The sequence below is a fragment of the Octopus sinensis genome, linkage group LG17 (assembly GCF_006345805.1).
Source record: "Octopus sinensis linkage group LG17, ASM634580v1, whole genome shotgun sequence".
Lineage (NCBI taxonomy): Eukaryota > Metazoa > Mollusca > Cephalopoda > Octopoda > Octopodidae > Octopus > Octopus sinensis.
In genome coordinates, this window is record NC_043013.1 from 25,579,789 (window position 1) to 25,607,625 (window position 27,837).

Consider the following 27,837-nt stretch of genomic DNA (forward strand, 5'->3'; position numbering starts at 1 on the left):
CATTGACATTCTTCAAGTGTACTGAGGTGTGAAACAGCTGAAATGTAGAGAAGAAGAATGAAAAGAAAGATACTTAGAAAAACAACCAATTATATTAACCACATGCTAAAATGTGTTCACACAGGATAAATATGTACCCACAACATGCTCTGGTGCCTTTGCATGTGCACATGTGTGAGCCGGTCATTATGTGCACCTACACTATTGCATACAAAATATACCCATACATTTGTGCATATACACAATTACATACACGGCTATGCAACTATTCCTCATCCCATCTGTCTGTCTGGCTCCCTTCCTCTCTCCGCCCATCTATATATATGTGTCAGCATGGAAAGCAGATGTTCAGTGATGATGTACACAAATATATAAATAAATATAAATGTACCGGTGGCATGTAAAAAAAAACACCAAATGAACGTGGCCGATGCCAGTACCCACTGACTAGTCCCCATGCCAATGGCACGTAAAAAGCACTATCTGAACCTGATCGATGCTAGGCCCACCTGACTGGCTCCTGTGCTAGTGGAATGTAAAAAGCACCCACTATACATATGAAGTGGTTGGCATTAGGAAGGGCATACAGATTGGAGCCTGGTACAGCTGCTGGCTCTCTGGTCCTTAGTCAAACTGTCCAACCCATGCCAGCATGGAAAACGGACGTTAAATGATGAATATGATGATGATGTAACATGTATACATATATATCTATATATGTGTATGTGTATACATATATATCTATATATATATATATATATATATATATATATGTGTATGTATGTGTGTGTGTGTATACATATATATATATATAATATATATATATATATATGTATACACACCATCATTATGTGGCACCATCACCAGTGCTAATGCATATATATATATATTATATATATATATATATATATATATATATATGCATTAGCACTGGTGATGGTGCCACATAAAAAGCATCCAGTACACTATAAAGTTGTTGGCATTAGGAAGGGCATCCAACTGTAGAAACTAAATCAAAACAGACAATGGAACCTGTTGTGGATCTTTCCAGCTCCTTTGAAACCATCCAATGGATGCCAGGAATGAAAACAGACATTAAATGATGATGGTATTGAGGCAATGTGACTTGCAGAAAATGCCAATTCTATTTTTTGGCAGATATTGAAGTTCATTCTGGAATCATTATTTACTGTCTGCTTTCCATGCTGGCATGGGTTGGATGGTTTGACTGAGGACTGGCAAGCCAAGAGGCTGCACCAGGCTTGAATCTGTTCTAGCAAGGTTTCTACAGCTGGATGCCCTTCCTAATGCCAACCACTCTGAGTGTAGTGGGTGCTTTTTATGTTCCACTGGCACTTGCATTGCCCATGCTTGAATGGTGCCTTTTACATGCCACCGGCATGGGTGCCAGTCAGGCAGCACTGGCATCAACCACGCTTGGATGGTTGCTTTTTATGCACCACTGGCACAAGAGCCAGTCAAGTGGCACTGGCATCAGCCACACTTCAATGGAACCTTTTTATGTGCCACCGCATGAGTATCAGTCAGGTGACACTGGCATCGGCCATGACAACAATTTCACTTGACTCAACAGGTTTTCTCAAGCATGATATCTAATTCCACTGTTAAAAGGTTAAAATATAAAACAGCAGGGTTTGTGTTTTGCATGTAGCCTTTAACCTTTTTCAACTCAACTTGAACACTCCATCCTTAAAATGATTTATAAAATAATTTATCTGTAATTTTCTTTTACTTTCAGAGCAACAAACCCATCATCTTTCAAACTCGAGTTTTTCGTCAATAATCTGCGCAAACCAAATGCTGCTACATTTGAAAAGTTGGGAATGTAAGTGATTTTCCTTCTATTTTTCATGTTATTTCATTCACTTAAAAAAAAAAAAAAAAGAAAAGGCTATAGGTTCAGGTCTGGCTGTGTGGTAAGAAGTTTACTTCCCAACAATATGCTTCTGGGTTCAATCCTGCTCAGGTCAACCAAGATTGAAAAAAAAACACCCATCATATATATCAGCTTAACAGTTTCCAGTCAAACTGCCCAACCCATGCCAGCATGGAAAACAGACGTTAAATGATGATGATGATATATCATAATCATCATCTGTTTTCCATGCTGGCATGAGTTGGATGGTTTGACAGGAGTTGGTCAGTTGGAGAGCTGCTTGGGCCCCATGACTGTTTTGGCATGGTTTCTATGGCTGGATGCCTTTCCTAATATCGAATGAAGCAACCTCTTCAATGCTGTAGTGATTCCACCAGTCTACAACCCTTGGGTGGTTTTTCATTTATTGACCCCAGAATGATGAAGGACAAAGTTGACCTCAGTAGGAATTGAACTCAGAACACAAAAGAAGCCAAAATAAATACTTCAAAGTATTTTGTCTAATGCTTTCGTACTTCTACCACAAAATATTTACTTGCAAATATACAGCATTATCATCATCATCATGAAATGTCACTTGACCATGCTTGCATGGGTCAGATAGAGTTTATTTGAAGCAAATTTCCTATGGCTGGATGCCCTTGCTGTTGCCAACCCTCACCTGTTTCCAAGCATGGTAATATTTCCCCATGGGTAGGAATGTTTTTCATAGAAATAAATCAATAACATTGCATGGATGATAATAATGATGATGATGATCAGTTACTTTATAACCATCACATGATATCAAGACAAGGGCACACATGGAAGGTGGACATTAAACAATGATGATAATGATGGTGATATATATATATAATAATATTAGGGAGTATAACTCCAAACTTACAAGGAAAAATTCAATTTAGTATTAAATCAAATTCCACAATATAAATAATATATAAATTAGAGAAAACCCCCACTATTATGCAATTCAAACAATGATAGACATAAAGCAAATCATAAATAGAAAATGAAATATATTTTTATAAAACATATAACTTGATCACAAAATGTATAAAAATGAATAATCAATATATAATAAGTAAAAAACTATGGCTATAATTAAATTCAAATTACAATTAAATTTAAATTTAATTGAAAATCAATTCAATTTAAAATTATAGTCACTCTTCAGGTTAACAATAATAGTTAAATAAATAAGCAAATAGAGTTAAACAATATTTATTAAAAAATAAAATAATGATTTTTCTTATAGAAGAAACTCCATTAACTAAATTTGAAACTTAAAACATTAGGATCAGTTGCCTACAATACATTTATTATGTTAAATATTTAAGGTAAAAAAATAGAGTAAATAGATAGAAAAATGTATTTATCTGTGAAGATATAATTTAGCTTAATAAAAAAACATTAATAAACTATAGAATATCTTTAACCTGGTTATACTGTAATATTTAATTACCAAACTATTTTACAAAACAATCACTCTTAATATTATTAGATTTTAGTTCACATATAATAATTATAAAATAATAAATATATAAAAAATAAGTATCTAAATTATAATCAACAAATATAGTAGTTAAAAATATATATTTTTTCTATCAATAAACATATAAACAATAAATAAATTAGTCCATTATTACTTACATAAATATTATAGATATCTTTTGAAAATATTTATGAAATAAAAAATAAGAATAGGAAAATTCCAAAGTAAAAACGTATAACTTTTTATTAACCCTTTAGTGTTCAGAATACTCTGTTAAATATAATACTTTTTTTCTCAAATTGTTTTGAATTAATCATGCATTATCTTATAGCTTTGAGGTTTCAATGATGTGATTGTTTATTTTCAGAATGGCATTGTAGGTTAGGAGTGAGAGGCTAGATATCGCCAGTTTGAATATAAAACATGTAGAATATATTGGGCCAGATTTGGCCGGTTTAAACATTAAAGGGTTAAACGTATAACTTATTATAAAATACTTATTATTACTATTATTATAATAGGACTAGAAATATAATAAGAACTTTTATTTAAATTAAAACATTTTAACGATCTAGATCCCAAAGTGACTAACTAATATTCTAAAATGTATGTTCAGGTATAATAATTATAAAATAATAATAAAAATTAAATAAATATACATATCTAAATTATCATTAACAAATAAAAAAATTTAAAATTCATATTTAACAATTAATACTTATTTAGTAAAAATTGTAAAAATTGCAAATAATAATCATGGTTGTGATCCAGCATGACTGCAGCTGCATGGCTGAAACGAGTAAAAAAATAAACGAATAAAATATGAGAAATCAGACTAAGTTGAAATTTCATTGATTAATATCTTCTTCTATAGACAACCATACAAACTTGATATATATGTGTATATGAGGGAGAGTCAAACCTTATACGCACTCTTATTTTTCAATGTCATCATCATCATCATCATTGTTTAATGTCTGCTTTCCATGTTGGAATGGGTTGGACGGTTTGACTGAGGACTGGTGAGCCAGAAGGCTGCACCAGATTCAATGAGATCTGGCAAAGTTTCTACAGCTGGATGCCCTTTCTAACGCCAACCACTCCGAGAGTGTAGTGGGTGCTTTTACGTGCCACTGGCATGAGGGTCAGTCAGGCAGTTCTGGCAATGACCATGCAGAAAAGGTGTTTTTTATGTGCTACCTGCATGGGAGCAAGTCCGGCGGCACTGGTAATGACTACACTCGAATGTTGTTTTTCACGTGCCACCGGCACATGTGCCAGTAAGGCGACACTGGCATTTGAATGCTGCTTTTTCATGCTACCGGCACGGGAGCCAATCTGTGGCCCTGGCAACGATCACTGTTGGATGTGCTTTTAACATCCACTCACATGAGTGCCAATCAGGCGGTACCGTCATCGGCCATGTCAGTGATTTTGATTTGATTTCACTTGCCTCAGTAGGTCTTCAAAAGCAAAGTTTATTGTCCAATGAATGAGGGGTACTCATAAGTGGGCTGGTTACACCTGAGTGCCAATCAGGCGGTGCATGAGCGCCGATCAAGCGGTGAACGAGTGCCGATCAAGCGGTGAACGAGTGCCGATTAAGTGGTGAACGAGTGCCGATCAAGCGGTGCACGAGCGCAGATCAGGTGGTGAACGAGCGCCGATCAGGCGGTGCGCGAGCGCCGATCAGGGGGTACATGAGCGCTGATCAGGCGTTGTGCCAGGGAATAAACAAGTATGTAATTTTTCTATATAGTCTCCTTCCTTTTCAATGCACTTGTTGCAGCAATCCACAAGCTTGTGTATTCCCTCCAAGAAGAAGGTTTACTGTATGTCATGCAACCATTTATGCACTGCTTTCTTCACATCTTCATCTGTAGGAAATAGACAACCTCATAAACCATCTTTGAGCTGTCCTTGGGTGTTCCAGCACCTCAAAACCCAAATGCTTAATGGTTTCAACAGTCTGGGTAGCCATGTGGTGGCACGTTGTGCAATAACAAAGCTTTCTTCGGCAATTGTGTATATACAACGGGCTTTTTTCAGTTATATGTTTAAATTCATTCACAAGGCTTTAGTTGGCCTGGAGCTTGAGCAGAGGGCAATTGCCCAATTGTGTCATGCAGTGGGACTGAACCAGTGATGACATGGTTGGGAAACATATTCCATCTGACCTATACAAACATGGAAAAGTGGACACTAAAACGATGATGATGAGGGTATATACATACATACATACACACAACATCTGTGTGGACACGTGGGAGGTAACAGCTGCTGACCGCTCTGCCTGGTGTCGGACAGTGAGGAAAGGCGTTTCCATGGCTGAGGAAAGGAGAGCACAGCTGTGGTCGGACAGGCGGGACAGGAGGAGGACAACTGCAGCAACACCCCACACGTACCCATCGATGTTCGTGTGCAGCAACTGTACCAGGGACTGCCACTCTAGAATTGGACTGTTCAGTCACAGCAGACGCTGCTCATCATCAAAGTAGGCCCCACCCTTGGCGCGACCCATTGTCTATCAAGACAGACGGGATAAAAGAAAAAGAAAAGAAGATACATACATATGTACGTCATTCTTAAAATATCATTCTTAATCAATCACATAAACTTGAACCTATGAGATAATGGTTGACAAAACAATGTGGATATATAAGGATTACATTTGTCAAATAATCTGGATGATAAAGGGATAATTATGGATATTCCTGCCAAGTTTCAGTATAACAAAAGTAGTTCTTGAAAAATTTCAGCATATATTATAGGCGCAGGAGTGGCTGTGTGGTAAGAGCTTGCTTACTGCGCATGTGTCATTGTTAGTGTTTTCTTTGCACTGCTAGGAGTCACGTTGCTGTACACTAATGTTGTGAATTATTGAACAAGTGAAGCACAACTACCAGGTAAGACTTTTGGGTTTTTTTTGGGATTCAGTGGGGGTTTGTTGCTCGTGTTTGATTATTTTGTCGAACAAGAAACCTCCACTGAGTTCCACGCATTTGTCTGCCTGTAGTTGTGTTTAAAGTCTCACTTGGGGGTGAAAAGTGTGTTTTGGGGCGTATCCCTCCTCCTATAATTGTGCTTATTTTTTACCATTTTTGTGTGACTGTTTTGTGCCCTTACCAAGAGGCTTACCGAGTTGGCCAGGAGTACCAGGATGGCCAGAATAGTTTGCTGTGTTTTGGAACTGTTTCTTGTCTTCTTCCTTCCTTCCTGCATTGTTTTTTGTGAACCTTTTTAAAAAAAAAAAACATGGCAAAAAAGACAAACAATACCGCATTGGAGTGGGAGATTGCCCCACCTAAACTGTGGATGAAAAATTTTGAAGAGAGGACAGTGGTGTTAAGGACTTACTCAAATTTGCTCAACACCATCGCCCTCTTTCAAAAGACTCAGATTTTAAAAGAGTTGGCAGAGTATTTGCCAACTATTAAATTCATCTCTAGCGGGGTCAAATATGTAACGGTGAGGTTGCTATTTGACACCCCTGAGGAGGCTCGCAAATTTGCGAGCCAGCCCTTAGAGGGCAAAGAGATTTTGTTTCTTCCCATGTATGGTGGGAAGAAGTTTACAAGAGCTTGGGTCTGCAGGTTGCCACCCGGGATAGAACCCAAGTGGATAGAGGACACTATCCGCCAGGGTCTGGGTAGCAGCGGATCTAAGCTGCTTAATGTTAAAATTTTGCCAGTGTCTGATTGGGTTGGGTCAAAAGCTGTTTTGACCCTGTGGACCCAATCAGCCAAGAACCTGGTTTTTCTGAATTTTTTGAAAATGGCTGGTTGCAGGTACCTGGTGATTCTTGAGGGACATCCCCCACCCCCAAGTATCACCTGTGTCTGGAACCAGGCCACATCAAAAAGAACTGTACCCAGGACGAGAGTAGGGTTCTGGAACAGTTGGTTGTGGAAGAGCCCCCACCTCCTCCTCTGGAGGGAGAGATGGAGGTAGTCGAGGAGGTAGGGACCTCCCCGGAAAAAAAGTGGGCAACAATGGTTGCTCACCAAAGGACTCTAAAACTTGGGAGGGAGTGATGATCCTCCAGTTAAAGTGAAGGAACCACCCCCTCCTGTATCAAAGACAAAAAAAAAAGAAAAAGAATGGGACAGTGCTGGCAGTTTGCAGTACACTGCCAGCATGTTCCAGAACCTCATCGGTGGGAATTGTGCCACCAATGAAGGAAACTGTGGCTCCTCCCAGTGTAATAAATGAGGAATTTGTGATTTTCTTTCTTAAGGGAGGGGCTGTAGAGAACTTTGAGGAATTTTGAAGGTCGGGGAACAGTCAGTCCTAACCTGCATCGAAATCCCAGATTGGCTGCGGAGGTCATAGAGGAAAATTACTTCTATAGGGTGATGGATTCCTTTACTAAGGAAGAATATAATTATCTTTTTTGGGACCCTGGCTTGCGACTGCAGGATTGCCTGCAGGTGGCAAGAGACTTAATCGGGGAGGCAGAGTAAGAGGTCTTAGTGCCTCGATTAGAACTTGGAGATTGGTAAGAGGCTTAGCGCCTCAAGTTGAATATTTGCTGAACTTTTTCAATTGCTTAAGAGGCTCAGTGCCTCAATTTGTAATTATTGTATGAGATTCAACACCTCATTTGTGTTTTAAAAAGGAACAATGTTATCGGGAAGTAACAATTGGCGGGCGTTGGCTGCTTCCCCCCACCAACCATCTCTTTTTTTCATTTCATCATCATCATTGTGTCTGTGTCCAGCCCGCAAAGCTTCATCTGTATTATGCCTTTATGACAAATATAATGAAATAAAGAAGTTTCATTCCCACTGTGTACCACCTCGGGCAAGTGTCTCCTACTATAGTCTCAGGCTGACCAAAGCTTTGTGAGTGGATTTGGTAGATGGAAACTGAAAAAAGCCCATCTCTCTCTATACACACACACACAGATACATTGTGTGCCTGTGTTTGTTACCCCACCATTGCTTGACAACCGATGCTGGTGTGTTTACGTCTTTGTAACTAAGCAGTTTGGCAGAAGAGACTAATACATTAAGTACTAGGCTTACAAAGAATAATTTGTTTGACTGAAGGCAGTGCTCCAGCATGGCTGCAATCAAATGACTGAAACAAGTAAAAGAATAAAAGACTATAAAAAGGTAAAAAAAATTTTTAGATTGTGTGTATTTGATGGCGTCATCACAAAAATGCTAATGTCAGCTATTATATTGTTAAAAGTATTTAGAATTTTTTTCTCTGCAGTACCTATGTCCATGGTCACAGCCTCAGAGGTACTGGAAAAATTTTAAACACTATAAAAGTACTAGATTTTCTAGGATAAAATGATGACATCAGCGACATCTTTGTAATGTAGAAATGTTTGCTTATTAATGTGCCAAGTTTCATTGTCATAGTATTACTGGTCCCGTAATAAAGTGGCGATAGGAGGATCTGAAAGCTCCACCACCCATGCTTATGGAGCACTAAAACTACCTGGTTTTACAGAGTTAAGATCTACTACCCATAAAATATAAATGAAATATAAGTAGAAATTTAATCCAGTTTTGTCAAGTGCCATTACAAAGTGGAAATGCGCGTGGATGTAACTTTGCAAGTGTGTCTGCCACATGTTATTCAGCTTGTTTTAAAAGCTATTATTTTGTGCAAGCATATCAAATGTTATTAAAGATTATGCAAATTAGGGCTTTGTATATGTACATATGTTGAGTATTACATATTTCCACAATGCTTCTATTAATGACAATAGACCACAAAAGAACTCAATGCAAAGCTAATTTGGTATGAGCAGAAATTTGCTGTCTACATGATAATAATGTTATAGAAATAAACAACTGAAATTAATTGCACTGTCATTAAATATAATACAATTAAATACGCTTGCACACACACATACGTTTTTGGGTTTTTTATTTTTTATTTTTTGTAAAGTGTTTCTTTTTTTAAAGCCAAAACAATGGAAGTTGAAAAAAAATGTTAAATACTGGTTAACAGTTAGTATTGTTCTGCAGTATTTCACTATTTCAGGGTAAGGACTCCTTCTTCAGGAAATCTAAGAAAAAAAGGTGTTGGTAGCCAACTTCTCTGAAACATTGAAATACTGGGTAACACTATTAACCAATGACCTGTATTTTGAGGTTTTAATTTGTTTTGGCTTTAAAAGAAAACATGTACAACAGTTGACAGGAGCCAACCAGGTAGAAAATCTACCCTGGGTTACTGTGCCAGTTTTTGTGGGGATTTTATGACTGGATTCCCTCCTTAACACCAACCACCATTACTCCCAGGTCTGTTTTGGCCCAGAACAGTGTTACTGCCATTTTTTGTTAAATAATAGTAACTATTGGAGCCTTATATATTGTAAATATGAATTTCACAAATTGGATTGAAAAGATAGTGGCATATGTAGGAATAAAGCATCTTCTATAGTAAGCAATATTGCTTCAAACAGCACATCCTCTGTAGGGTTCTCAAAATTTGAAGGAAGTGTGTTACCTTAGTCCACTGATCATGGACAGCTGACACTTTGCAACCTTCTCCAGGGAAGTTGATATGATAAAATAATAATAATCATAATGTTTCATTCATCATCCTTAAACAAATCTTATTCAGGAATCTTTTGAGCAAAATGGGCTACTCAACCTGACACAAGACTTTGATAATGTACTTTACTTTAAAGAGTTGAGAGAAACTTCATAGTCTCCAGCTGACAACACATGGTCTGTCGTATAGCCAGCTGGAGATGATGCCTCCTGGGGCTAAATTACAGCAACATTCATCCTAAACCAGGACTGCCATGTTATGTTGGCAAAAATCTTTACTCCAAAGTACTGTTGCTGAACATCTTGTTGTGAGATTTAAAAATAGTAATTTTCTAACTTAGTAACCATTAAGCTTGTGTTAGGAACATAAATTGTGACTAAGGTTTGGTGGAAGATTTTAATTCAAAACTTATGAAAACAAGACATTTGTACATTATTTACATTTGATGGATATTTGTCTTCCTCTTGAATGTTGTTAACACAACATTTTGGCTGATATACCCTCCAGCCTTTATCAGGTGTCTTGGGGAAATTTTGAACCTGGGTTCTCATTCCTAAGGTATTTTTCGATGTTGTTATTATTATTATTATTATTGTGGCTTATGGCATATTGGTTAAGAGCGTGAGCTACTAACCCCAAGATTCTGAGTTCAATTCCAAGTAGTGACCTGAATAATAATAATGATAATTTTGAAAAAAACCTTAGGAATGAGAACCCAGGTTTGAAATTTCCCCAAGACACCTGATGAAGGCTGGAGAGTATATCAGCCGAAATGTTGTGTTAACAACAAACAAAATGAGGACAAATATCCTTCAAATGTAAATAATGTACATAATTCCTCATCTCTTAAATATAGAACTGTAAGATATTTATACTCAGAGCCAGAGCCGGTTTCAGCCGGGTTGGTAACGAAAGGGTTAAGCCAGCATGGAAGAGTGTGGCTGATGAAACAAGCATGAGGTACACTAGCCATTAACATTGATTCATATAATGGAGACAATTGTCTCATGTAAGTGTGCCATCTTCCGCAGGTGGAGAGAGAGGGTGGGAAATGAAGACGAATTACTATTCATTGTTTTAGTTTGGGTAGCCACTATGTACCTAGCATGTTAGGCAATGTACCCCTGATCTGGTTACACCTCCATCAGGTGTCCTTTTGTTTCGTATCTCTTACTTGTCTCAGTCATTAGACTGCGACCATGCTGGGGCACTGCCTTGAAGAATTTTAGTCAAATCAATTTGATCCCCAGTAGATTTTTGTTTAAGCCTGGTACTTATTCTGTTGGTCTCTTTTGATGAACTGCTAAGTTATGGGGAAATAAACACACCAACACTGGTTGTCAAGCAGTGGTCACATACAAACACACACAAATACAATGGGCTTCTTTCTGTTTCTGTCTCCCAAGTTCTCTTGCAAAGCTTTGGTTGATTGAGGCTGTAGTAGAAGACACTTGCCCAAGGTGCCACACAGTGGGACTGAACCAGGAACCATTTGGTTGTGAAGCAACCACTTCTGAATCTACATTATGTGTGCTTCTCATTACTTAAGCCCTTGACCATCAAACACAAAACTAATTAAGTTCTGGAAATACTGTTTGTTTATTTATTCTTTTGAGTGGGGAGGATCATTTCAAAAGGTTAATAAACAGCAAGTAGATAATAATTTTTTTATTTGACTAGATATATTTTATTGTGTAATATAAATGATAATAGCAGTGCATTTTCAGTTGACAATTAACACGATTTTTGACACTAAATACAATTAAACTAGTTTTATATTACCTTTTTATTATAATTTATTTAATTTTGTTTTGAATACAAAAGTTAGGATGTTTATACAGGATATTCATCCACTTTTCTTAAGTTGTGTAATTCTTTCCGATCATTTCTAATTACCTTGATTTTGAGTTTCTTTTGTTATATTTCTGCTCTAATTCGCACCAATTGCCAACCACCAGCCTATTAACATCCTCATTTTTCATTCTCATTCAAAGTATGTAAATTCCACACCCCACTTATTACCATCACATCATCATGTAATATATTATGTTCAGTTTTAGTTCTTCTTTCATGTCAAAACACAATTTATTTATTACTAAATATAAAATCAACAACATAATAGGTTAAATGGATATTTTAAAATCCTGGTTGAGTTAACCAAATTTTCTTTTCAAATACTTATGATATTAAAAATTGTTAAGTAGACTTCACCTTTTCTAGTTTCTTTTATACTCCTTCAATCCTATTGATAATGGGAGTGCATTTCCAGTTGACTATTTACACAATTTTTGACAATAAATACAATAAAATTAGTTTTATCTTACCTTTATTTAAGCCATTGAAACATCACTGAAGTTTAAGAATGGAGTGCAGAAAACATTCAACTTCAAAACTTTCAGGAATTATAATTAGATTCCAAGTTCTGATAGATGAGTATAGAAATCTTCTGTCCAAAAACTGTGCATCTTGGTATTGATAAGTTATACACAGGCAGAAATACGTTGGCCTTTGGGAATGGTGACTTTTATACTGTAGCAGAAGCATTCCTTTCAGTTTTGATAGCCTGTAGCTTCTGTGCATTTTGTGGAGCAGTGTCACTTCAGCAACATGTCTCCTGTGTTGAAGGAGGCAAAGAGGGAGTTATTGTATGGTCACTTGAACTGCTAGAGATAGCAGCCATTTAAAAATAAGTAGGACACATTGGATAGTGTAGTTCTGGACATATCTGTACAAAGATGGGATTGTTATGGCTAGAATATCTTTGATCATAGGTTTGCTTGAGCTGGGGCTAAATGACAAAATATCTTAAAAGTAGTGCTGTGGAGTTGGTACACAAAAACTTCAGTTCAATCTCAGACTTCTCAATTTATTACAATAGCATCACAGACTGCAATTCTGATTGTTCTATTTGTAATTAGACTAACTTGTTGGGTATGGCTGTGTGGATAGGCACAGGCATAGCTGTGTGTTTAGGCACAGGTATAGCTGCGTGGGTAGGCACAGGTATAGCTGTGTGCGTAGGCACAGGTATGGCTCTGTTGAGAGGCACAGGTATGGCTCTGTGGTTAAGAAGCTTGCTTCTCAACCAAGCAGTCTTGGGTTCAGTCCCATTGTGTGTGGGACCTTGGGCAAGTGGCTTCTATTATAGCCCTAGACTGACCATCTCATTGATGGAAAGCACATACAAGGTGTGTAAGATATTTGAGGATAGATTTATGTTTATAAAAAACACATGATAACAGATAATAACTTTATCTATCAAAAAATGCTATGAGGATAAAAATAAAACTTCTTTTCTGTAATGTTATTCAATAAAGCCACTTTCAGCTTCAACATCTGCTTCTATATGAGATCTAAATCATCTACATGCTCAAATCAAGTGGTCCTGATTCATTTTGGACATTACTCTGACCATGGCAGCTTTCAAAGAATCTTTGGTGTTATAGGTGTGTTCGTTGACCTCTCTCTCAACAATGCTCCACATGTAATAGTCTAATGGATTGAGATCTGGGGAATTAGGAGGCCAAATGTTAGGAGTTATGTGATCATGAAAATTTTGAGCCATCCATTCCTGTGTTACTAGAGTCATGTATGATAGTGATGAGTCTTACTGAAACACATATGGCCTTCCATTGCATACACTGTCTATCCAGGGTTTAATTATTTCTAAGACCTAAATGTAGGCGGCAGAGTTAACTCTAAGGCCTTGTGGCAAGAAGTAAGGAGGCATCACATGTTATTCATTGTTGATAACCCCTAAAACCTTGACAGTTGCATAAAAGTTGGTATGCATAACACTTGGAACTTCAGAAGAGTCTACACATAACCATCTGTTATTTCTTCTGTTAACTTTTTGATCTTGGTCAAGGTTTTTCTTGTCTAAGAAAAACCAAATCAAATCTTCTTCTGTTGGATTTTTCAGTCGGTTTATGAGCCCTTTAGATGTTGTGATTTTCTTTTGCTTTTTCTGACAAATTGACCTTTCTTCATCATATAAGGTGTCTTCATGGACAATATTTCTGACTGTTCCTCCTGAAATATGGAGATCTTTTACAATTGACCTCATGGACTTTCTGGGATTGTAATCAATGGTCTGTTGAACTTGTTGGATAAATTCAAGTGTTCTGATGATTTCAGAGCATTTGGAATGCTTTTTATGCTTTGATACTGGTGATACATTTCCATCTTCAGTTTCTAGCTCCTTGCAAACTTTGTAGACGAAGAATCTGGCAACTTTTAAAAGTTGAGATATTTCTAAATTGCTATGCTCAGCCTTTATAACCACAACAACAGCATGCCTTTTCATTTTTTGAGCAAGCTGAGGGTCTGTCATTATTATTTTCTGAAACAAAGATTATACAGAGTTAGCAAAAAATGCAGCAATGACCCCAAAAAGGTATGTCCTCAAATACTTTATGCACCCTGTATACTCAAGCAATATGAACCATCAGGCTATTTTTTAAGCACCCTTACCTGTTAAAGTTTAGGCTTATGGCCCTGACAATTACCTTAACATAGTTCTTAGGGAGATTCAGCATGACACAGAGTGTGTCATAGTTGAACCTTTGAAATACAGGTACAACACATTTTTGCCATCTGAGTGGAGTGGATCAATGTGAAATAAAATGCCTTGCTCAAGGGGCTTAAACTCCTGATCTTATATGTGTGAGCCAAATAACCACTGAGCCATGCACCTTCACTCTTGGTTTACCATTTTCTGTATCACAACTGATGGAAGGACTTGATTAACTGAGCAACAAAACCTAGTAAACTGAAAGTTAGAACACAAAAGAAGCTGCAAACTCTTGAATGCCTAAACATATTTCTGTCATTAACTAACAAGCCTGTCTAATATAGCGGAAAAGTATTTACAAATTCCTTGCTCTTCTATATTCTTTTACTGGTTTCCTTCATTGGCTTGCGGTTAGGCACCATCTCCAGAGGTTTTTAGAGGGTGATATTGCTCTCCACTACTTGTTTCAGTCATCATCTTACTCATCGTTCATGTTGGACAAGTTTGATAGGAACCAGCAAAAAGCCAAAAGACTGCATCACCAAACTGCAGTGTTGGTGATGGCATGGCTTCTGCAGCTGGATGTCCTTTCTAATGCCAGCCACTTTACAATGTGGACTGGATGATTTATATGTGACACCAGCTCCAGTGAGGTTACATAGCAATTTGCAGGACAAGACCCCATCCTCAACTAAGGGGGAGAGAGAGAGAGAGAGAGAGTATTGTTCATCCAAAATATTCCTGTCAGAATTTGTATGAACTGTGGTACATTTTGAGATATAAACAACACCTCAGCTTCATAACCAGGTCATAGATAATCCTGTGGTACATCCCTTCTATAATGGTTCATTTTCACAAGGCCGAAACTCCCTTATTATTGTGTTGTTATTCCCATTCAAACCTTCAGGCCAATAAATGAAGTCCTGATGAACTGAAAAATATTGACTACATGAAAAGGGCTATAAGAGAAGAAACTTGCCTAAGGTACTGCACAATGGAATTGAACCATGGTTGGGAAGTGAACATACTTGTACATTTGTATATATTTGTATATGCACTTATGTATGAGGGTGTGCTGTGAAAAACCTGTTTGGAGGCCCAACCTTCTGAGTTCTTTTACAAGGCTTAGAAAAACTGAAGGACTATTGCAGTATGTGAGTGAATCAGAGAGGGGAATATGTTGAATAAAATCATAATTAACTGATCCTCCTCTATTTTTTTTTACCCACAGCCACAAACTTTTCAACACTCCCTCGTATGTATGTGTTGGTGTATTTGTATGTCTGTATAATTATCATTGCTGTCTCCCTGTTACTGCATCTCCTCATTATTTTTCTGAGTGCATTGGGTGTTTCATCCAGTGTTGTTTATGGTAGCTGTTGACTTAGTGAGTGTGTTTCTCACGCTGCCCAAAGAAGTGACTGACATCACTCATGAGCAATTAACAGAAGATTTTATTGTTGCACTTAGAATTTAAACTGTGTTGGTCTCTTGCGAATAATGACAGCAATAATTACAGACTTGGGGAGATGGGAAAACTGAACTACATTTGAAGGGTGTTAGGACAATTCTTTCATTGTTGGTTAATTTGTCCCTGGTCAATTCGTCGTTGATCAAGTCATCCCCAGGTCAGTTCACCACTGGCCAATTTGTCCCAAAATTATCTTAAATGTAATTTTCGAGGTGAAGTTTAGAACAGTGACTTTAGAATTGAAATTGTTGTTGGACAGTTTTAGGTAATCTTTTTCCCTTCTTTAACTCCCTCCCCCCCACTCTCTCTCAAGTATCTGTACTGAACAGTTTACGAACAAAGATTTTCAAGCAAATCAAATTAAATTTATTGAATACGCCCACATGACTACCTGCAAGATCATAACTTCAGAGAAAGGAAAAAAATCAAAGTGGTCGATCAAGAAAATTATATATACACAAAAAGTAAGCAGAATGCAGATGGATTGAAGATATATTGGAGGTGCGAAAATTGTGTGTGCAAGGCGAGACTTCAAACAGATGAAAATTATAAAGAGCTTAAGAAGACTTGGATCCATAATCATGCTTCAACTGCTGCAGAGGTAAATGCAAGGATAATAGTTTCAAATATTAAAGTAAAGTCTGTTTCATCGCGTGATGCCCCTCACTCAATTATCGCTAGTGAAGTTCAGAATTTAAATGACTGTACATTGTTGCAAATAGCTCTGTTTGCACAGCTTCATAAGAATATTAGACGTTGGAGGCAAGCTGATTCCAACTATCCTGCCACCCCTTTTACAAATGTTGGGTTTTCCATTGGGTGAATACTCCTACCTTGACAACGATGAAACATTTTTACAGTATGACAGCAGGATGGAAGATTCAAAATGAATACTAATATTTGCAAGTGACGAAGCACTTCAGCAGTTAAAACAGCACAAGAACTGGGCAACAGATGGAACATTTAGGTGCTGCTGTAATTGCACACAGTCTTAAATTTTAAGAAAAATATAAATACGTAATACAGCAAACCTTAAAATAAACGTTTTTTAATTCAGATATTTGTTTGTCCATTTTCCTTGTGATCTTGACTAGCTGACCTGGGGACTAATTTACCAACGATGAATTGTCTGGGGACAAATTGCCGTCAACGAATTGACCGTACACCATTTAAAGAAGTTACTTATGAGATATTGTGTGACTGTTTAGTTTGGTCTGTCCAAGAATCTGGAGATGTCTGCACAAATGTTTGGCAGGATTGGAGCTGCATTTTGCTCCACAGCCTTCCAACATTCTGCTTGGCAAGAAGTGAGATGTCTGGCGGAGTTGGCTGGTCTCAACGCTCTGCAAAGAGTTAAGGCACCAAAAAGCAGCTTTATATAGGGTTCAGACAGAAGATTCTAGAAGATTGAATCCTGCAATTGCTTGACATTGACTGGCTTATGTGAAACTATTGTGGTTTGGTCATGATGTCTGACCAGGTAGCCAGAGATTTAGTTTCAAATCTCAGTAACACTATCGATGTCTCTTATATTTCACCTTCCTTTTATACACCATCAGCCCAGCCATTCTTCTTGTGATACTCTCTTTCCTTTCTTCTGCTCAGTCTACTTCATTGTCTGCAGTCGTGTCTCCCTTCTACTCACTCTTGCTCATCATTATCCTAAAACAATGGAGACAAAGTAGATGCAGGAAGGAGTCCTTCCTATCATTCTGAGTGCAAGGCAATTTCACTCATCCTTTATTATGGCCAGGTTCCAACCCAGGCCACAGCAACAAAGTCCACCCACCACACTTCTCTGGCCAACATCATTATCTCGAGGTCCTGGATACATTCTTGGCCAGTGTCTGCAATTAAGTTGTTGATGTGTGTCAACATTTTCCTCTTCTTACATCACCATGAAATGGGTTCCAGAAGACTAATTTGGATGCTTCCAGTCCAGGGTGGTGCATGCAGTGACCAGATATTCGCAAGTGTCTTTGTTTGATCTTCTTGCTAACTTTCAGCAGGTCTCCATAAAGGCATACATTTGTGATATGTTGCTGCCACTTCACATTTCAGGCATCTTTGCACGATGATAAAATGTACAAGGGTTATTGAATGAGCTAAGATATCACTGGGTTGAGCGGATCTTAGTCTTGTCTTGTCAAGGATACGACAACCTTTCTAGTTCTGGTGCTATAATAAAATGCATCCAACATACTCTGTAAACAGGTTAGTGAATGACTGGAGATAGCATAGGGTTGGTGGTATAACTCTTTAATCTTGTCTTGTTGAGGATTGTAACTCAACTCCAGTGGTCGAGGTATCATGATAAAATACACCCAGCACACTTTGAAGTGGTTGGTGTTAAGAAGGGCATCCACCTGTAGAAACCATGCTACAGTGAAACATATGAGTGAGTTGTGGTCTGGAGATTACTTTCAAAGTGGAAAAACAGATATAATATATTTCTGGGTATGTGTGTATTGTGAACAATTACCTGTCTACATATCATCATCATACATCGTTTTCCATGCTGGCATAAGTTGGACAGTTTGACAGGAGCTGGCAAGCCAGAAGACTTTTGCAAGCTCTACTGTCTGTTTTGGCATGGTCTCTTACAGTTGGGTGCTTTTTACATGGCACCAGCACCAATGCTTTTTATGCAATAGCCAGTCACTAAAATTTGTAGCTAAGCAATTTTAATTACAAATTCACACTAAAAAAGCAAAAATGTGACTCTTTTGATGTTTAAATATACACAAACCAATGTTCCCAGACGTAACATGGCATGTGTTACACTGTGAGGACAGAGTGACATAACCCTTTGAAGTTCTGCAAACAAATATTCATGTTTATTGAAGTTTTATTACCTTTGGAATATAAACTTGATTCATTCCATATTTATTCAACAATGTATATGCTCTCAGTATGCGGCTAAATAATTGTTATGCATACTTTGGAAGCAAACCTAGAAACTTATTTATCATATTAAAAAATTGTCTGTTCAGTTAATGTTTAATGTCTGTCTTTGTTTGTTTGTTTCTTTCTTTCTCTTTTTTACTGACTGTATTGAGACACCCTAGAGTTTTAAAATTCAAATCCTGTTGGAGTCAGTTGTTACCTTTTGTCACTGCAGGTTTAAAATGTTAAAAACCAGTAATGCACAACATTACTGGTTTTTCACATGCCTTGCTTAAACATTCTGACTGAAAATGCAAGTGAAGAAAACACAAAGTCTTGTATGTGAGCGTTGTTCAAATAAATAACTATTGTTTACATAGGTACAACATTTATGTTCTACATACTGATGGTTCAGGGCCCCTTACAATCTGCAATAATTCCTCTTGTTGCCAGACTAGTTTACTAGTACCTTACACAGTACAGCATTAATAAATTTGTATCATCATCATCATCATCATATGTTTGCTTTCCATGCTGGCATGGGTTGGATTGTAACTCAAATGACTCCACCAAACTCTATTGTCTGTTTTGGATTGATTTCTACAGCTGGATGCCCTTCCAAATGCCAACCACTTTACAGAGTGCACTTGATGCTTTTTATGTGACACCATCACCAGTGCTTTTTACATGGCACTGGCACAGCTTATGTGGCACCATCACCAGTGCTTCTTACATGGCACTATCACCAGTGCTTTTTACCTGGTACTATCATCAGTGATTTTTACATGACACCATCACCTGTGCTTTTTATGTGACACCAGCACTAACAGGGTCACCAAACAACTTCCTTTTAATGCCCAAGGACATGTATTTCATTTAATTATTTAAATGAAATTTAAGATTTGCTTAATTTAGAGTGTGTTGAAAATCTATGTTGTACCTGTATAAGAATCTCTGCTACTTGTTTTTCTTTTTCCTTTTTTCTCCATTCACTTAAACAAGGGGCTGTGTTATAAATAAATCATTGAAACCCTTACTAAATATTAAGGTTTTGAACTAAAACTTCCTTGAAAGACTATGTTGCTCTTTCACCCCAGACTGGCCTCATTGATCAAACCTTTTAGCAAAAGCAATCCAGATCTGACCATCTTTTATAGTTTATCTTTCTCTTTTACTTATTGTGGCCATGCTGGAGCACCACCTGGAAGAACTTTTAGTCAAATGAATCAACCCCAACACTTTTTTATTTTGAAGCTACTTATTCTATCGGTTTCTTTTGCTGAACCACTAAGTTACAGGGACATAAACATACCAACAATGATTGTCTGCTGATGGTGGGGACTAACAGACACAAAGATACCCCCCCCCCACCACACACATGATGGGCTTCTTTCAGTTTTTGTCTACCATATCCACTCACAAAGTTTTGGTTGACCTATAGCTATAGTAGAAGATACTTGTCCAAGGTACCATGCAGTGGGACTGAACCTGGAACCATGTGTTTGGGAAGCAAACTTCTTCCCACACAACTATGTCATATTGTATTGTTTTTGGAGAAGCAGGGCACTATTCAATGTATTTCTCTTTCTTAACGCCATTAATTGTGAGATGAAGGAGACTTGGCTACTATTTCTACCATGTCAGTTAATTTCATAGAGCAAGTGTCAGCAACCTCTTGCCTACTGGTAAAATTTTAGTTCTGTTTAAATTTGAAACTAAAATCTTTAAAATATTTAAAAATAAAATTAAAAAAGCTTTTCAGTTTTAAAAGCAAAGTAGTAAGACCAACCATATTTGGCCCAAGTATTCTACCTGTTTTATGTTTAAACCAGCCAGATCTGGCCTCTCCTACTGATTTTACAATGTTGTTCTAAGGTCATCGTCAAAATCTTGATGCTATTGATGGATTTGGTTAACTGAAACCGAAAAGAACTTATGTGCATGTTTTTTTTTTTGTGTCTCCTTGAAAATTGTAAATGAGAATCACTGTCTTACAAGCAGTGTCACTCATTTCCAATATTCTGTGTAAACATGTTTGACCATCAGGAAATATTACCTTGCTTGGAAATTGATGAGAGTGAATGACAGGATGGATATCTGCCATAGGAAATCTATTTCAGTCAACCCTGTTTGACTCATGCGAGCATGAAAATGTTGATGGACATGAAAATGTTGATGATGAGTCGTATCTCATACTAAAAAGTTTCCGCTTCTCCCCTGTGAAGTGGCTCTTTCATTGGTTTATTAAGGCTTTTATAGTTAAGGAATATGTTGGTGAACTTGTACTTTTTTTTGTTTGTTTTTGTGTCCTTTATTTCATGCTAGCCTGAGTTAGATGAACATATTGAAGCGTTCTTGTCATTAACCTTTTTTATATTTTCCATGTGAAGGATCCTTTATTTCACATGTTTTTGAAGGTGCAAAGCCAGCAGATGGTTTGTTGACAGGAGAAAGGACAGCAGTGTCATTGCTTGTGGGTCAGTGATTTTTGGAAGCGTACAAATGTAAACAAACATAGACACGCACATGTGCATGCCCACACACACACACACACATACTCTTTCTCATACATGCATATGCGCATACATTCACATACACACACATTTTTACGATTAGCTCCTCTTAGTTTCAATCTACCAAATCCGCTGACAAGGCTTTGGGTAGATCTGAGACTATAGAAATCACCTGCCCAGTGAAATTGAACCCCACTAATGATGTGTAGGGACACAAACTTCTTAACCATGTCCACAATCACTTTAGTAATGTACCATGTTAAAATTGTTTTTTGTTTATTCTTGGATTAGGTTGGAATACAAAGATAATAAAGACGTCATGTTCCTTGCTGAAGAGTTGGTGAGTTGCTTTTCTTTATGTTTTCTTTTATTGCTTGTTATGATATATTCTATGCAATAAACCTGGCACTGCATGTTTGAACTAATTAAAATTAATTTAATGCACTGAACATCCATAAATGCTTGTTTGTTTATTTAATCACACTGTGGATGCTGTAATTTCGGTCATCATTATGATCTCATCAGCAGCTGTTATTTCTTTATCTTAACTGTTTACAACAAAACTGTATTTATAGTTTCTGTCAATTAAATCAGATGTACCAATTTATCTTGCAACTGATATGCTTTCGGTAAACACTTAAATGATTGCATGCAAACTTTGGAAACAGACAGAAAAACAATCTTTATCGTGTAATGGTCAGCTGCTGTTCAATGACATTTTTTTTCCCACTTTCAAATCATAATCTGTTTCCTTACAGCTTTAGGGCTGTCCTATGGGATGCCCTAGATGAAACACAGTTTTTAGTCTTGTCCTGTTTTGAATTAAAATCCTTTTATTCGGTTTGGTACACTGACTGCTTTCATAAATATTAGTTATAATGTTATTTATTTAATAATCATCATCATTGCAGGAGTGGCTGTGTGGTAAGTAGCTTTCTTCCCAACCACATGGTTCCAGGTTCAGTTCCACTGCATGACTCCTTGGGCAAATGTCTTCTACTATAGCCTTTGACCAAGCAAAGCCTTGTGAGGTGATTTGGTTGACGGAAACTGAAAGAAGCCCATCGTGTATATATATAATATATATATATATATATATATATATATATATATATATACATACATATATATATATATATATATATCCGAATGTGGCCGATGCCAGCGCCGCCCTGACTGGCTTCTGTGCCGGTGGCACATAAAAAGCACCATCCGAACGTGGCCGATGCCAGCGCTGCCTCGACTGGCTCCGGTAGCACATAAAAAGCACCATCCGAACGTGGCCGTTGCCAGCGACGCCTTGGCTGGCTTCCGTGCCGGTGGCATGTTAAAAGCTCCAACCGATCGTGGCCGATGCCGGACCCCCCTGGCACCTGTGCAGGTGGCACGTAAAAAGCACCCACTACACTCGCGGAGTGTTTGGCGTTAGGAAGGGCATCCAGCTGTAGAAACTCTGCCAGATCAGACTGGAGCCTGGTGCAGCCCCTGGCTTCCCAGACCCCGGTCAAACCGTCCAACTCGTGCTAGCGCGGAAAACGGATGTTAAACGATGATGATGATGATATATATATATATATATATATATATATATATATATCTATCTATCTATCTATATATATATATATATATATCTATCTATCTATCTATATATATATATATAATATATATATATCTATCTATCTATCTATCTATCTATATATATATATATATATATATAAGTAATACTAAGCAATAAGGGTTTAGCAACGAGTTGCCTTACCACATACCGAATTTAGAAATAGCAGTCAAAGGGTTATAGCTATTTCTTCTACTAAAAAGGGAGATCTCAGTAAAAACAGCATTTGGAAGGCACAAACAGGTAAGAGAGAATGAATTGACTGCAATCTATCATACATTTTTTTAGTTATCCACGGACGTACGTTTCGAAATCAAGTTTTAAGGAAAGCATACGAATTAAATATTAAATATTAAATAATAAATAATTCTATCTTACCGAAACTTCTTTTCTCTTCAGCGTAGAATACTATAATCATAAATGATTATATATTGAATTTTGAGATACCAGAAGGCACCAACTCCACTCAGTATCAGAGCGAGCTAAAACCCGCAACTGGTATCACCGAATTCAATTTGTGAATGAAACGATTGTGTCAACAGCCCCTTCCCACCCGCGTGTAGCCAAAATAAGATGCTGTGGTCATCTACTGAGATAAAATATGGTTATCCGTAATAATGAAGGGTGAAATTAATTAATTTGGAAAAATTATCAATTACACCAAGTAGTCTTCGGCATGTAAAAGCCTCATTCGAGGAAAATTTAAGTAATACTAAGCAATAAGGGTTTAGCAACGAGTTGCCTTACCACATACCGAATTTAGAAATAGCAGTCAAAGGGTTATAGCTATTTCTTCTACTAAAAAGGGAGATCTCAGTAAAAACAGCATTTGGAAGGCACAAACGGTAAGAGAGAATGAATTGACTGCAATCTATCATACATTTTTTTAGTTATCCACGGACGTACGTTTCGAAATCAAGTTTTAAGGAAAGCATACGAATTAAATATTAAATATTAAATAATAAATAATTCTATCTTACCGAAACTTCTTTTCTCTTCAGCGTAGAATACTATAATCATAATGATTATATATTGAATTTTGAGATACCAGAAGGCACCAACTCCACTCAGTATCAGAGCGAGCTAAAACCCGCAACTGGTATCACCGAATTCAATTTGTGAATGAAACGATTGTGTCAACAGCCCCTTCCCACCCGCGTGTAGCCAAAATAAGATGCTGTGGTCATCTACTGAGATAAAATATGGTTATCCGTAATAATGAAGGGTGAAATTAATTAATTTGGAAAAATTATCAATTACACCAAGTAGTCTTCGGCATGTAAAAGCCTCATTCGAGGAAAATTTAAGTAATACTAAGCAATAAGGGTTTAGCAACGAGTTGCCTTACCACATACGAATTTAGAAATAGCAGTCAAAGGGTTATAGCTATTTCTTCTACTATATATATATATATATATATATCTATCTATCTATCTATATATATATATATATATATATATATATATATTATATATATATATATACATACATACATATTTGTTTGTTTGTTTGTGTGTGTGTGTTTGTCCCCCAACATTGTTTGACAACCGATGCTGGTGTGTTTACATCCCAGTAACATAGCAATTTGGCAAAAGAGGCTGATAGAATAAGTACTACACTTACGAAGAATAATTCCTAGGGTTGATTTGCTCAACTAAAGGCGGTGCTCCAGTATGGCCACAGTCAAATTGCTGAAACAAATAAATGAATAAAAGAAATTAGTGTCCGTTGTCCATGCTGGCATGGTTGGACAGTTTGACCAGGGCTGGCAAGCTGGAAGACTGCACCAGACTCCAGTCTGATTTGGCATGTTTTCTATGGCTGGATGCCCTTCCTAACGCCAACCATTTTATGGCACATAATGGATACTTATACATGCCACTGGCATGAGTGCCATTTGCGTGACACTTGTATCTGCCATGACCGGGATTTTACTTGGCTTAATGGGTCTTCTTCTCAAGCAGAACATAATGCCATGGTCTTGGTCATTACCTCTGTGAAGCTAAATAAATAATATAATAATGTGAGATGCTTGACCTAATTATTAAATTGTTGTACTCAAAATCACAAGTGCTGACATTTTGCTCTAACGGCTCAAGCATGGCTGTGTGGTTAGAAGTATACTTCCCAGCCACTGACTTTTGGGTTCAGTCTCACTGCATAGTACCTTGGACAAATGACTTTTACTGTATCATTGGTCCGACCAAATCCTTGTGAGTAGATGTGGTTGATTGAAACCGAAAGAAACCCGACATGTGTGTATGTGTGTTTGTATCTCCTTGTCATTTCCAATATTCTACAAAATCATGTCTGGCCATGGGGGAAATATTATCTTGCTTGGAAACAAGGTATGGGTTGGTGACAGGAAAAGCATCCAGCTGTTGAAAAATCAGCCTTGATAAACTGTCTGACCCATCCAGGCATGGAAATGTGAAATTTCAAATGATGACAATGATGGTGGTAGTAACAATGATGAACTAATTTATGCCATTAATTTCTACTCTTTGTTTATGAATTTCTGAAATAATCAAAGTATAAAACTGCTTTCTTTTGAGTATCTGTTGGTTGCCAGGGTTAAATTTTACCATGTAATCTTATGTTTGAATGCTTCTTTTCCAGGTGCCAACCAATGGTCTCATTCTTAAAGGATGGTATACAACTATCACCATCGCTGCTTTTGGAAATGTGGCAACAATTGAAACCATATCCCCACCACCTCCACCGCCTCCTCCACAGCAATCTGTGCATCGTATAAAAGGACCTGGTAGGTTTCAGATGAATCATTTCACTTTCCCTCTCCCCCTCATCTCTTGATTAATTTATCATACAGCTGCTGTCCTAGCTGTATGAAGAACATTATCACAGGTAAACATCACCAAGAGACCACTTCCAATTGTAACTGTTGAAACCCTAAAGCTTGCCCACTTGACTAAGTGTGTATGATAAACTCCATCGTAAATGTGACAGAAGTAGCAGCAATGTTTCAAGATAACCTAATTCAAAAGGATGATTACATTGGGTTGTGCAAAAAGGACTTTAAAAAATGTTATGTAAACCACGTATCATCTTCTTTCCGGTGCATCAACAAATGTAATGCCTCTAAATTGGTCAGCCACGTATGTAGTTTGAAAACCAACTCCATACCATATACAATGAAATGGAGGATCATGGAGAAATCTAAGCCATAGGTTAATGGATCTAAAAAATGCAACTTATGTGTAGCAGAAAGATTGCATATTCTTTTTAGATCCCAAAATTCCACCACACTGCTTAATTCCAGATCTGAATCTTTTAGCATGTTCAGGTTTCTTTTGTTGAACTGGAGGACACCAACCACTCCAAATTGGGTAGCTGTCTTGCCTGCTTTGGTCTCCTTTCTGTTTTATTGTTCTGCATCAGTTACATTAATTATGGTTTCTACTATCAAAATGGACAAAAATATTGGTTTTCTAACTTTTCTTTTTTTTTTGTCCACCAGCTGAGTGGAGTGGAGCAACATGAAGTGTTTTGCTCAAGGACACAATGAATTTCCCAGTTCAGGAATCAAAACCATAATCTTAGAATCATGAGTCCAGCACCTTAACCACTAAACTATGCCCCCTCCTCTGCATACATACATGTTTTTCAACATGTATCTTGAGATACTTTTGAGTTTTTCTCTCCTTATCCTTTCTGTAGAAGAGCAAATGCTTGAAATGTAAAATGCTTTTCCTTCTATTTTTTCCTTAGCATAAACCTAATACACTGATTTTTTTAATCTTGTCTTCTTGTTTTTTTTTCTCTCTACTACATGTGTGTGTGTGTGTTTGTATTTTCCAACTTTGCCAGCTTTGATTAATATTTGTTTGTTGTATATTAATGTTTCTGCTTGTATTTTTACATGTTCAGCATTGGAGAACCATTCACAGTCAGACAAACAGTCAGAATGGGAACCTAGGCAACAACATCCTTTGGATTACATCCAACAACAGGTGGAACAACAGATGCAGCATCTTCAACAACAGCAGCATGCACAGCAGCAAGCACAACAGGCTCAGCAGCAGCAAGCACAAGCACAACAGAAGCAGCAGAAACAACAAATGGTGCAGCCAAGCCAACAGTCTAAAGCAGTTCAACAAGTGGGCCAACAAAGTGGGCAAGGGCAAACTCAAGTGCCACCGCCGTCATCTCAGCAACCGAGCTCCCAGGTACAGCCGAGCAAGCAACCACAACAGCAACAACAACAGCAGCAACAAGTGGCATCATCTCAGCAGCAGCAACAGCAGCAGCAGAAGACACAGCAGTCGAGTACAGTTGTCCACCCTCCATCCCAGTCACATACTGCACCCACCCAAACCCCTCTCTTACCCCTTCCTCACAGATCTTCAGATGTCTATCATCAAACTGAAGAACTCTTTGATCACAGACCTTCCTCTTCACAAGATATTCCAACACAGGAATACTCAGCCAGCCAAAGGGAATTTACTGGAGACAGCCACAAGGCTTTTAGTCAAAGAGATTCTACAGCTGATCAGACTGACAGAACCTACCGAGGAGACTTCAACGAACTCTGTTCTGAATCGAAAGAACCCATTGACACATCTGATTTCTTTGAAGAGCAGCATCGTAGCAGAAGTTCATATGAGCGTGAGGTACATCATCGTGATGGGCGTGGCACAAGAGAAGCGGACACTGCACGGGAGTTTGATAACCAACGTGATGGCTCTCGAGAGAAGAATGATAAAGATCCTTGTTCTCGGTCTCCCACACGTGAACGTGACTGGGACCAGTTTAAGGAGAGAGACCAAAGCAGGGACTTAAGTGATCGAGAAACTCGTGACCGAACAAAGTCTCCTCGTTGTCGTTCTCGTTCACCAACAAGATCACGGTCTCCACCTGCAGAGTCTCCAAGACAGGATAGAATTGAAGATCCTGATTCTGGTAGGTTCTTT

The 27,837-nt window shown here is 37.6% G+C and overlaps 1 protein-coding gene and 1 long non-coding RNA gene across 3 annotated transcripts in view; one reads left to right on the forward strand and one right to left on the reverse strand.

Annotated features, from left to right (window-relative positions):
- Window positions 1-27,837, forward strand: part of LOC115220779 (protein virilizer homolog) — a 110,723-nt gene that overhangs the window by 15,566 nt on the left and 67,320 nt on the right. For both annotated transcript variants that reach the window (XM_029790927.2, XM_036510461.1), the window contains exons 3-6: window positions 1,760-1,846; window positions 21,583-21,631; window positions 25,526-25,670; window positions 26,795-27,826. In XM_029790927.2, coding sequence (XP_029646787.1) covers window positions 1,760-1,846; window positions 21,583-21,631; window positions 25,526-25,670; window positions 26,795-27,826 — 1,313 coding nt within the window. The remainder of the gene's footprint in view (window positions 1-1,759; window positions 1,847-21,582; window positions 21,632-25,525; window positions 25,671-26,794; window positions 27,827-27,837) is intronic.
- LOC118766757 lies at window positions 15,529-26,708 on the reverse strand. The gene is made up of 3 exons (XR_005002670.1): window positions 26,694-26,708; window positions 18,435-18,439; window positions 15,529-15,704 (listed from the first exon to the last, which is right to left on the reverse strand). It is a non-coding gene; the product is annotated as an uncharacterized LOC118766757 (long non-coding RNA).